Genomic DNA, 12029 nt, shown 5'->3' with positions numbered 1-12029 from the left:
TCGCTACCGGCTTATGCCACAGCCACAGCAACGCCAGATCTGAGCCGCTTCTGCGACCTACACAGCTCACAGCAATGCCAGATCATTGACCCTCTGAGCGAGGACAGGGATCAATCCCACAAGCTCATGGTCCCTAGTTGGATTCGTTTCCGCTGCGCCACGATGGGAACTCCAAAAAGGGCTTCATTTTAATGAAAAGCAAAGCCTCTAGCCAAAATTTGGAAATAGGGTGGAGCTCTCTTTCCCCACAAGTCATCATTCTACACCAAGGCTGCTGCTTTTGCCACAAGCGTATGTGGTGGTAGTGGTGGGCTCAGAACACTTGTATTAAAACCACTTTCTCCTTGGCCTGTCATACTACATGTATGTGAAACCCAAGTCATTTTGTATATTTGTTCATTTCCTTGCATTCTAAAGTGAGTGCGCACATACCTACGTCTAAGAGCTGGCAGAAAGTATGTCAGCTCATGGCATACTTCTGTATAGTTATAGCATAATAAATGCTATTGATAATGAAATTCTGTCACTCTGATACCTACATGAGCTTCAGTTCCCTTCTGAATCTGTTCCTTAGTGATTACTTTAGCCAATTGACTATTCATGTCTGAGTCTTGGCCTGGAGATCTCAGAGGGCCATGGTCCTAAAGGCATGCTCATTCTTCATTCTGTTTCATTTTGACTCTAACAGGACTTGAGAGGAAGAATTGCCATAGGATTGTGAGCTGAAAGTGAGGCCCTGTAGGCCAAGTGAGTAAAGAAATACTACTGATTAGTATTTGAACTAATGTATGGACTAGAATTTGATATGGCAGAATTAGTTTGAGCAAAGTTAAGGGTCAGGACCATAAACCTTTCAGGTGCTTCCAACAGGAAATAAAAACTCTCGCAAACATATCTAACAAGAACTTGTGGAGATTCTTGTTTCCTAAAATATTTCTCTACTCTGGACTGATATAACTCAAACTAAATATAAGCCTTAGCAATTAGAGTATACCAAGACATACCTAGAAAACTCTTGCCAGGTTTCCACTCTTTGGAATTCTGCAAATTTTATTCCTGATAGACACTTGGTAACTCAGAACTATAATGAGAGGCCATAAGTCTGTGGGAAAACTGCATGTAACAGTGTGGCCAGTATTCAAACCTTTATTTCATATACTACTTTTCCAAGTTAGGCTGGCCTCGTAAAATAAATTGAGTGTTCTCCCCTCTGTTTTCTGAAATAAACTGTGTAAGAACATTTAATATTCATTGGAGAAGACATCAGGGCCTCCAGTTTTCTTTGTAAGAAGGTTTTTTGGTTTTTTTTTTATTGTGGTAAAATATACATAAAATTTGCCATTTTAACCTTTTGTAGGTGTACACTTCAGTGGCATTAAGTTTATTCATATTGTTGTACAAACACCATAACCAACCATCTCCAGAACTTTTTCATCTTCCTCCAACTCTATACCTATTAAACACTTAGCTCTCCTATTTCCCCTCTCCCCAGACCCCGGCAACACCATTCTACTTTCTGTCTCTGTACACTTTGATCACTCTAGAAATTTTACACAAGAATGATATAACATTTATATATTTTTGCAATTGGCTTATTTCACTTCGCATAATGCCTTCAAGGCTTATCCATGTTGTAGCATGTGCCAAAATTCACTTCTTTTTTTATTTTTTATTTTTCTATTTTTAAAAGTCTTTTGGGGGCCACACCTGTGGCATGTGGAATTCCTAGGGGAGGGGTTGAATTGGAGCTATAGCTGCCGGCCTACACCACAGCCACAGCAATGCTGGATCCAAGTGAGTCTGCAGCCTATGCAGCAGCTCATGGCAATGATAGATCCTTAACCCAATGAGTGAGGCCAGGGATCAAAGCCAAATCCTCATGGATACTATTTAGGTTCTTAACCCGCAGAGCCACAACAGAAATTCCAAAAATTCCTATCTTTTTAAAGCTGAGTAATATTCCATTTTATGTGTATATCAGCTTTTGTTTACCCATTCATCTTTCAGTGGACACTTGGATTGTTTCCACCTTTTGTGGTATGTTGTGGGTAATGCTGCTGTGAAAACTTGGTGTGCAGATATCTCTTTGAGTCCTTGCTTTAGCATCTTTTGGATATATATCCAGAAGTAAAATTCCTGGATTATATGGTAATTCCATGTTTAATATTTTGAAAAACTGCCATACTGTTTTTCACCGTGGCTACACCATTTTAACATACCCACCAGCAATGCACAAAGATTCCAGTTTCTCCATATCCTCACCAAACACTTATTATTTTCTTTTTCTTTGTCTTTTTAGGGCCTTACCCGTGGCATATGGAGGTTCCTAGGCTAGGGGTCTAATCAAAGCTACAGCTGCTGGCCATAGTCACAGCCACAGCAACTTGGGATCTGAGCCATGTCTGCGACCTATACCACAGCTCAGGGCAACACTGGATCCTTAACCCTCTGAGTGAGGCCAGGGATGGAACCCGCAACCTCATGGTTCCTAGTTGGATTTGTTTCTGCTGTGCCACGACGGGAACTCCCACTTATTATTTTCTGTTTTGTTTTTGTTTTTTTTTTAATATACCCATCCTAATGGATGTAATATTTGTTTTGCTTTTAATTGCAAATTTAATTTACTTAATAAATTTAGGGATATTTAGATTTTTGTGCTCTTTTAGTAAATTATTATTGGTAAACTGTATTTTTCAAGGCATTTATCCCACCTAATAAATGGAATAAAATTGTTCATAATAATCATCTTATATCTGGCATTGTTGCAAGATGCTGTGTAGGTTACAGATGGAGGCTTGGATTCGATCCCTAGCCTAGGAATTTCCATATGCTGCAAGAGTGGCCCTAAAAAAAAAAAAAAGAAAAAAAAATCTCCTTATTAGCATTTTCAAGGTCTGTAGGGGCTGTAGTGATGTCTCCTCTTTCATTCATGTTATTAGAAATTTTTATTTTTTGAAACAAACGTCTGATGTCAGTCTTGCCAAGGTTTATCAGTTTTATTAATATTTTCAAAGAAGTAGCTTTTAACTTTGATCTTCTCTGTTTTGGTCATTTTCTATTTCATTGATTTCTGCTTTTATATTTATTATTTTCTCCTTTCTGCTTACTTTGTATCAGATTTACTATTTTTCTAGTTTCTTGATATGGAAGTGGATATCATTAATTTGAGATTTTTCTTCCTTTCTAATAGAAGCATTTAAAACCAGACATTTTTGCCTAAACAGGGTTTTAGCTACATCCCATAATATTTAATATTTTAAGATTTAATTATTATTCAGTTCAACATATTTTCTAATTTACCTTAAGATTTACTAACTCATGTAGTGATTTAGAAGTATGTTGCTTAATTTCAAAATATTTGGAAATTTTTCTAGATAGCTTGTTATTTTATGTTTGGATAAAAAAGCAAGGATCAACAATATGCTCCTTTTTCAAATGTAACCACAGAAACATATTTTTAAATAGGTATACCATATACAATACTGCATACGACAGCTGGTGGGGTTAATGTTAGATAGAGTAGACTTCAAGAAAATGGAGTTCCCGTCGTGGCTCAGTGGTTAACGAATCCGACTAGGAACCATGAGGTTGCGGTTTGGGTCCCTGACCTTGCTCAGTGGGTTAACGATCCGGCTTTGCCGTGAGCTGTGGTGTAGGTTGCAGACGCGGCTCAGATCCTGGTTGCTGTGGCTCTGGTGTAGGCTGGAGGCTACAGCTCCGATTCAACCCCTAGCCTGGGAACCTCCATATGCCACGGGAGCGGCCCAAGAAATGGCAAAAAAGAAAAAAAAAAAAGAAAATGACTATTACTAGAAATGAGGGATATTTATTAATGAATCAATTCATAAAAATGTTAACATTTACTGTTATTATTGTGGTCAGAAAACATACTCTGTATGATTTGAATACTTTGGAATTTATGACTTGTATCACCCAGTGTATATGGTCTGCTTTGGCAAATTCTCCATGTTCTCTTAAAAGGAGTGTATATTCTGTTATTATGTATATTGTTTTTTCTATAAATGTCATTCAGGTCAAGTTGGTAATGTTCAAATCTTCTGTGTCCTTATTGATTTTTTGAGAATTTGTTTCTGAGTGTTGCGCTGTTTTATTACTGAGAGAGGGCTATTAAAATCTCTCAAGTATTGCTGAGAATTTAACTTTTCCTTTTAAAAATTCTGTTTATTTGTTTCATGTATTTTGAAGCTCTGTTATTAAGTACATGCACATTTATTAGGCTTGTTGTGTCTTGATGAATTGGCTCATCATTATTGAATGCAATATTCTTTTTAATAATTACATTTTCTGTTATTATACCTCCAACCAGTTTTTTCATGCAGTGTTTGCATGGTGTCTCTTTTTAAATTGCAGTCTATTTGTATCTTTAAAGTCCTTCTTTTATAGACAATACAGGTATGCCCCACTTTTTAAAAGATTGCTTTACCCACTTCACTTTCATAGAAGACCTGCCTTGGTACCTGTTTTCACTAAATGAAAACAATCTGAAGAGGATTTTCACTTTTACGGAAAAAAGTGAAAACAAAAATAGCCTTCAGCACTTGTTTCTCAGCGAGCTGTTATAGAAGGCAGTGTGAACCCTGAGCATCAAGAGTGGCACCTCCAAGCTCCTTCCCTGGGAATGACGCTGGGCATCAAACTGCCATAGCTTTGAGCATTTGTGCTTTTTCTGGATTTATTTTGCACATCTATTAGCAAGATGTGTCGGAAGGTAATTGCTTTTTTGCTTTAAACATCATTTTGGCTTACGAAAGGTTTCACAGGAATACTCCATTTTTAGTTAGTGGGGGAAGTCTGTATATAGTTGAGTCTTGCTTTTTCATACAAATTAACAATCTGTGTCTTTTAACATTTACATTTAATGTAATTACTGATATGAGTGGGTTTAAATATGCTGTCTTGATATTTGCTTTCTAATTGTCCCATCTGTTTTTATTTCCTCTTTCTTCCTTTCCTGCCTTCTTTTGGATCTTTTGGATAAATGGAATATTTTTAGGTATACTACTTTGTGTTATTTCAAATAAAAATACTACTTATCCATATAGTTTCATTATGCAAATAATATAGTTAAACTTGTATTCAAATTAGGATATACCAAAAAAGAGTTAATAGAGGGTATATGAAGAGAGTGGGGCTCCCTGGTAGCAGAAACCAACTTTTTCTACTAGATTTCTTTTTGAGGCTGACCCTACCCTTCTGTTCTTTTCCCATCAAAAAATGGAACCATGACCTAGTAAACATTAAGCCGACATGATGATCATGATATAAAACACATATTTGTTAATCATTGCAGTCTGTAACTGGATAGCTGCTTGCATACCGTCACAGTCTTCTGTCACTTCCTTCTTCCACACTGCAAGGATCTAAGGAGCAACCTTGAGAAATATGAAGTAACTTCCTTCCAACCTAATTTATGTCAAGACAAGTATCATTGTTGGGTCATCAGTCATACAACTCACAAGCAGCTCATTGCTGCTCTTAGAAGTTTTCAATTTAGTTGAGAAGGCATTTATATAATGTTATTATGTATTTGTCTACATTAAACTTATTACTTATGTTTACTGTATGATTATATAATAAAAATGATAAAGAGCAATGCAAGGCTGTGTGTGACTGTTACAGATAGTAAATAAATGAAATGGATAAAGATGTTTGTGTTGTTAATTAGTAAAACAGCTGCCGAAGCAGGACAAATTGTCACATATTTTGGCCCTGGCCATGCCATACTTATTTTATGGGCTAGCAACTTGCAAGGCACACAATTCCCTGACATTTTTGTGAATTGCCTAATATCCAGTCTGGTTATGACTTTTTTGTCTCCTGCTGTCCATATAGATTCTTGGTCATTTATAAAGAGAGAAACTCATATCTTTTTTCCCCCTCTCTTCCTCTTCTATATATAGATAGATAGAGATAAGTATCACATGATTATTTGAAGGATTGAAATTTCGTTTTGATTTGGCTTTCCTGGGTGGAAAACATTTACATCATTTTGTACTTTTGAGCAGGAATTGCCTCTTTTTTTAAAGTGTGATCCTTTTCTACTCTTCAGCATGTAGGAGATTTTATGAATAATATTCGCTGCAGAAAGAGAGCTCTAAAAATAATTGTGCTGGTAAGGGTTTTGTTAGTCTTACTGGAACAGCAGCAGAAGAAAAGAACAAAGGCACATCAGAGGAAAGGTAGTGGTAGGCGGAGCATTTGATTTTATTTTGCCTCTGCCAAAGAGCTTGCTTTTAGTGGAGAAGGAAAAACAAATAAGAAACAGGAGATCTGCACTAGCAATCAAATGTTTCCTTTCTCATCACTCTTCATCACATTTGAATGGAACCATTACAGTCTTTTTGGTGTGTATAACTAAGCCTTTTTTTTTGTTTTTTTTTTAAAGAAAAATGTTAAATTTTATGTTTAAAATCACAATGAAATGTTTTTGATATTCTGCAGTTTGTTTTGGAATTCAGTCTTAAAACCCAATGACTTTCTGTAAGGTGCTAAAAGATATATAATACATGTCATTTTTATGCCTAATGGCATCTTGGATGGTCTCTAATGCATATTATATATATACACCTTTTAGCATCTGTTTCTACCTGACAGCTTACAGCATTAGGCTGAATGTTGTGATGAAAAACTGAATGGGGGTGAAATGCCGAGTGGTATTACAGTGGATTCTTATTGGAAAAAGCAAGCTCTCTAGAGCTGCTATTTGATACTTTTATAAAGATTTTAGACTGATATATATACCAATATGTAATTAAATTATCATACTCTTTAAATGTTTAAGTTATTCTTCCAGAAATGAGGGTAGTTTTGGCTAATCAGCTGATGATTCTCCTCTTGAGACAGAATTTAAGCATTTGTTTTATGCAGGGAAATCTACTTTGCAAACATATTACTGACTATTCTTTAAAATGTATGTATACAGGCTTGTTAGAATTAAGAATTGCTAAGATCATATCTTAATACAGTATTTACTTATTTATTTGAATAATTTTCATATTATTCAGCTTAGCCCAAAGAATGAGATCTAATACATTCGTTTTCTTATTCTGCTCCTATTGGGTTTTTGGGTCTAGTAGTTATCATGTAATCCCAGAACTATGTTTGCCTAGAATTCCCAAAACAAAATAATAAAATCACTTTACAGAGCTTTTTTAATATACAAAGTCCAGATTTCTGGGCTTACATGCTTTGACCATTGCTAAAAATTATATAAGCAAATTCCAAACAAAGCAAAGTTGGTCAAGGCTGTGACTAATAAAGAATGCCAGCCAGGGTTTCACACTCCAGATATTCTTTTCCCTTCTCTTGGCCTGAAAAATGCTATAGGAGTTCTCGTTGTGGCTCAGCGGTAACAAACCCAACCAGTACCCATGAGGATATTGGTTCGATCCCTGGCCTTACTCAGTGGGTTAAGAATCCTGCCTTGCTGTGAGATGCAGTGTAGGTTACAGAGCAGCTCAGATCTGGCATCGCTGTGGCTGTGATGTAGGCCAGCAGCTGCAGCTCCGATTTGACCCCAGCCCAGGAACTTCCATATGCCACAGGTGTGGCTATAAAAAGAAAAAAAAAAAAATGCTGTAGGAGAGAAGCTATCATGCCCATCTTTCATTTAAAAATTTTTAGTTTTCATGTCCTTTCTCAGCTTTATAAACCTTTTTATACCTGTTTTTAGCTATTAGATAAACATTATACTGTGTAATCTATATTGACCAATTAATCAATGTAACTTTCCAGGTACTGAGTGTGATGTGGAGAAATTATATTTCCTGTCGAAGAATAAGAAAGCTGCCGCACAGGTACCAAAGTCATTATCACCCAGTGGCCCCTCTGGGATCAAGGATTTTAACTGACCCAGCTAAAGTTTTTGAACACAACATGTGGTGAGTTATCTTTCTAGGTCTGATATTATGTTGGTACATTAAGCATCACCAGTGTTACTATTTTCACTTAGTGCCTGAAAAGGGTTTTTAAAACCAAACACTTAACTTACATTGTTGAGGTTCAGAAGCCAGGGTAACTGATCCTAACTTAAGTGTTGCCAGTTCTGAATTTCTTTGCAAATAGAATTGGAAAAGTGAAGGTTCCCAAGTGCTTTCCTCAGCTTTAGGGTTTTTGCAGGCCCTTTTCCACTCATCTCATTTGGCAGCATATCAGCAAGGGGGCCTCTTTTCTAGGTACAGCCCTCCTCCAGCCCCACAGACTCTTCCCTCTTGCCAGTACTTGCCAGCAAATGTGTACTCTGTACCTGCTGCTTACTGAGAACCAGGGAGAATGCATTGGTTTGACCTTAATCCATGCTTTTAGGAATTCCACCTGCCATTTGTAAAGATAAATGGATATTTATAGGGAAAATTGGTAATTATCAATATAAGGGAGTAAATTATAAAGGCCCAGTGTGTTCTTTTCAGGCTTGAGTCTCTGTAAGAACAACTCAGCAATACAAAACCATTTCTGTTTTGGCATAGGAAGATTTTTTTAAATTGTGTTATTTTTAGTTTCACTTTATTGAGGTATAATTGGCATATAAAGGAAGAATTAAGTGGGGAAACGGAAACGTGTCTGGTACCTGGTACAGTGCCTGACACATAAGTATTTGCAGAATAATGACTTAGATAGATGATGATGCTGGACTGAGGTCATTCTAGGTGGGTAGAGAGTCATACCACCTAGAGATGAGAGAGTGTAAGGCATATTCAGAACAGGATGTTTTGCCTAAAATAAAGGCTCTCCTAGGGGGTTGGTAAATAGTAAGGTTGGGATGATAAAGGCCATGTGGGGGCAGGAGCAAGATAGTGTGTGGTCTTAAATTTGCAGCTTCAGTGAGAGGTATTACAGAGCCCCTGAAGAGAAATGGCATTTGTTATACATGTTATATTAAGTGTAAGTATTTAGGTAATAGTATACTGGGCAGATCAGTGGGTGGAACTAGGAGTCAGGAAGGGCTGATGAGACAGAGATGGCAAAGAAAGAAAAATGAGAACTTAGTGCTTTTGTAGAATAAAGGAAAAGGAAACATTTGATTCTGAAGGTTTGATCCTAGATGACTAATAGAAATAGAAAAATTCAAGAGGTACATTGATTTTTTTTTTTTCTATTTTGGAATAAAGATGGTGCATTTAATTTTTTTTTTTTTTTTTTTTTTTGCTTTTTAGGGCCACACCCGCAGCATATGGAGGTTCCCAGGCTAAGGGTCTAATCAGAGCTATAGCTGTTGGCCTACACCACAGCCACAGCAATGCCGGATCCTTAACCCACTGAGAGAGGCCAGGGATTGAACCCGCAACCTCATAGTTCCTAGTAGGATTCATTTCTGCTGCACCATGATGGGAACTCCAAAGATGGTGCATTTAGTTTAAAATATTTTTAATAGGTTTTGGGAGCAAGACATTCTGAGAAAAATGTCCAGAACACAAGACTCCACTGCTAGGAAGAGAGAGGGAGGGCTGAAGATGTAAAGTTGGGTATGATATCTGCAGACAAAATTCTTCACTGACTGTTTTTGAGAGCAGTGCCTCTAAAGCTTGGAAGGTGATTCATGGACTTCTTGTGTTTTTACTGCAACATAATTTCAATTTTAAAAGGAAATAGATTGACCTTTTATGAATTGGTCTTGCACTATATGATACGGTGGCCACTAGCCCCATGTGATTATTAAGCTCTTGAAACCTTGTTAGTTTAATTGAGATGTGCTATAATCTTTTGAAGACTTAATACAAATAAGAGGTAAAATATATCATTAATAGTTTTTGAACTTAATTAAATGTTAAAATATCATTTTTCATATATTGAAGTAAATAAAATGTGTTATTAAAATTAATTTATTTTCACTTTTTTTGACGTGGCTCCTGGAAAATTTTAAATTACATGTGTGGTTGACATTAGACTTTCTTGAAGCTTGCTGAATTAAACCATTTTACCTATCATCATTAATTTGGACAGTTATAATAGGCTATGAGACAAATGCCAAGCAGTTAAACCTCCAGAAGAACTTCTGATCCTAGGCAAGCTCCTCATTTGCCAGGGTTTTGTTGTTGTTGTTGTTGTTGTTTATTTTTTGTTTCTTTGTCATTAGACTCTAAAGAGTTAGTTGTCTGCATCTCTTTTTCCATCTGCTACCACCAGTTCTTTTGCCCAAGATTCCTGCCTGCACGTTTAAGTTCTGTCGTCATAGGCTTTCAAGGGGGCAGGGGTCATCTGGCTCAGTGCCTCTCAAACACTGTGGCCTAGCTTAGGGCTGCTGCCCAAGAATCCCTTGGAAGGTTATTATTTCACTAGGTCTAGAAGTATGGCCCAGGAGTTTGTCATTTGAAAAAGCTCTTTGAGTAAACCTGTTGAGTAGCCAGGTTTAGGAATCCTTGAGCCAGTCCAGTGGTTTTCAAACTTTATTTTTTTAAGGACTGCACCCATGGCATACGGAAGTTTCTAGGCGAGGGGTCCAGTTGGAGCTGCAGCTACCGGCCTACGCCATAGCCACAGTAATGCCAAATCCAAGCCACATCTGCTACCTGTGCCGCAGCTCGAGGCAACAACAGATCCTTAACCCACTGAGTGAGGATCAAATCTACATCCTCATGGATGCTAGTCAGGTTCTTAACCTGCTGAGCCACACCAGGAACTTCCAAGCTTTTCCTTAGGAGCAGAATTTTCTCATAAGTGAAGTCTTAACATTAGAATCACAATATTTAAAAGGTTAAAAAAAAAAACCCTACTCTGAGTGAAGTGGGCATGGAGGCTTAAGACATCAACAGCTCTACCTCCCTTTTCCTCTCCCACCCCTCCCTTACTCCAGCAGCTTAGAGGACCTTTAGGGGTCGGTTGATCCATTTGAAAAACTTTGATCTGTTCTCTTAATCCATCCTCCTCCATAACATACCCTTCAAGAGGTTGTCCTGCCTGTGCCAGGATACCTCCAGTGAACTCACTTCAAAGATACACTCTAATAATCATAACAATAATTTCCTCCGAAGGAGGAGGGAGGAAATTGCTTCACATCATGTAATTGCTTCACATCACGTTCCTGTGTCCCCACCCCCCTTACCTCCACCCCCTCCTTTTTTTTTTTGGCTTGAGGAGGAGACATGTAAGTTAAACTGAAAACCAGAGGACAGGTTTACTTTCCCCTTAATTCAGGTCCAAAGTTCTGTCCAAAAGTTCTCTCAGAGTTCCCGTCATGGCTCGGCAGAAATGAATCTGACTAGTATCCATGGAGACGCAGGTTCGATCCCTGACCTTACTCAGTGGGTTAAGGATCAGGTGTTGCTGTGCGTTGTGATATAGGTTGCACACGCGGCTCAGATCTGGTATTGCTGTGGCTGTGGCATAGGCCAGCGGCTACAACTCCAATTTGACCCCTAGCCTGGAAACCTCCATATGCCCTAAAGAGACAAAAAAGAGGCAAAAAGAAAAAGTCCTCTCTTCCTTCCTTATTTCCTCCTTTATATAAAGAATAATGTTTTCTTGTGCTGAATTTTGATTCTTTAAGATATTTCTTTAAAGGCACACATGTTTTCTCTCAGAGACATTAGACCTGTCTATAGTTCACTTTCCCTTTAGCTTCTAGTTTAGTCAGTAAAAACTATTTATATATGAACCTCTTTTCAAAATTTTTATGAGAAAAAATAAAAATACCTTTTTTAAATTTATGATATCCTGAATAATATTTGCCCTCAAGTATCTGGATATTTGTATTGCTAGTATTTACATCTGCCTATGGGCTCTTAATTCTTAATAGTTTAAATGAATTTCACATAAAGTTAACCATTTTAAGGTGAACGATTCAGTGACGTTAGTTTCATTCACAACATTGTGTAAGCAGCATCTCTAACTCATTCAAAAACATTTTTATCACTCTAAAGCAAAATCCCTTACCTGTTAAGCAGTTTATACTCATGTACAGTTCTGAGCCCTGGCAATTACTAATCTGTGTTTTGTGTCTACAGAGTCACCTCTTCTGGATATTTTGTATAAATGAGATCATGCAATGTATGATCTCTTGGGTCTGGCTTCTT

The 12029-nt window shown here is 37.4% G+C and overlaps 1 protein-coding gene across 7 annotated transcripts in view; it reads left to right on the top strand.

Annotated features, from left to right (window-relative positions):
• Positions 1-12029, top strand: part of METTL8 (methyltransferase 8, methylcytidine) — an 86249-nt gene that overhangs the window by 33722 nt on the left and 40498 nt on the right. For 2 of the 7 annotated variants that reach the window (XM_047772863.1, XM_047772861.1), the window contains exons 2-4: positions 689-747; positions 4462-4729; positions 7756-7901. In XM_047772863.1, coding sequence (XP_047628819.1) covers positions 4718-4729; positions 7756-7901 — 158 coding nt within the window. In that variant the 5' untranslated portion in view covers positions 689-747; positions 4462-4717. The remainder of the gene's footprint in view (positions 1-688; positions 748-4461; positions 4730-7755; positions 7902-12029) is intronic. The other 5 variants (XM_047772862.1, XM_047772860.1, XM_047772864.1 and 2 more) reach the window with 3 other exon arrangements.

The sequence above is a fragment of the Phacochoerus africanus genome, chromosome 3 (assembly GCF_016906955.1).
Source record: "Phacochoerus africanus isolate WHEZ1 chromosome 3, ROS_Pafr_v1, whole genome shotgun sequence".
Taxonomy (NCBI): Eukaryota; Metazoa; Chordata; class Mammalia; order Artiodactyla; family Suidae; genus Phacochoerus; species Phacochoerus africanus.
Note: the sequence above shows the minus strand (reverse complement) of the source record. Positions and strands in the feature narration are given on the sequence as shown.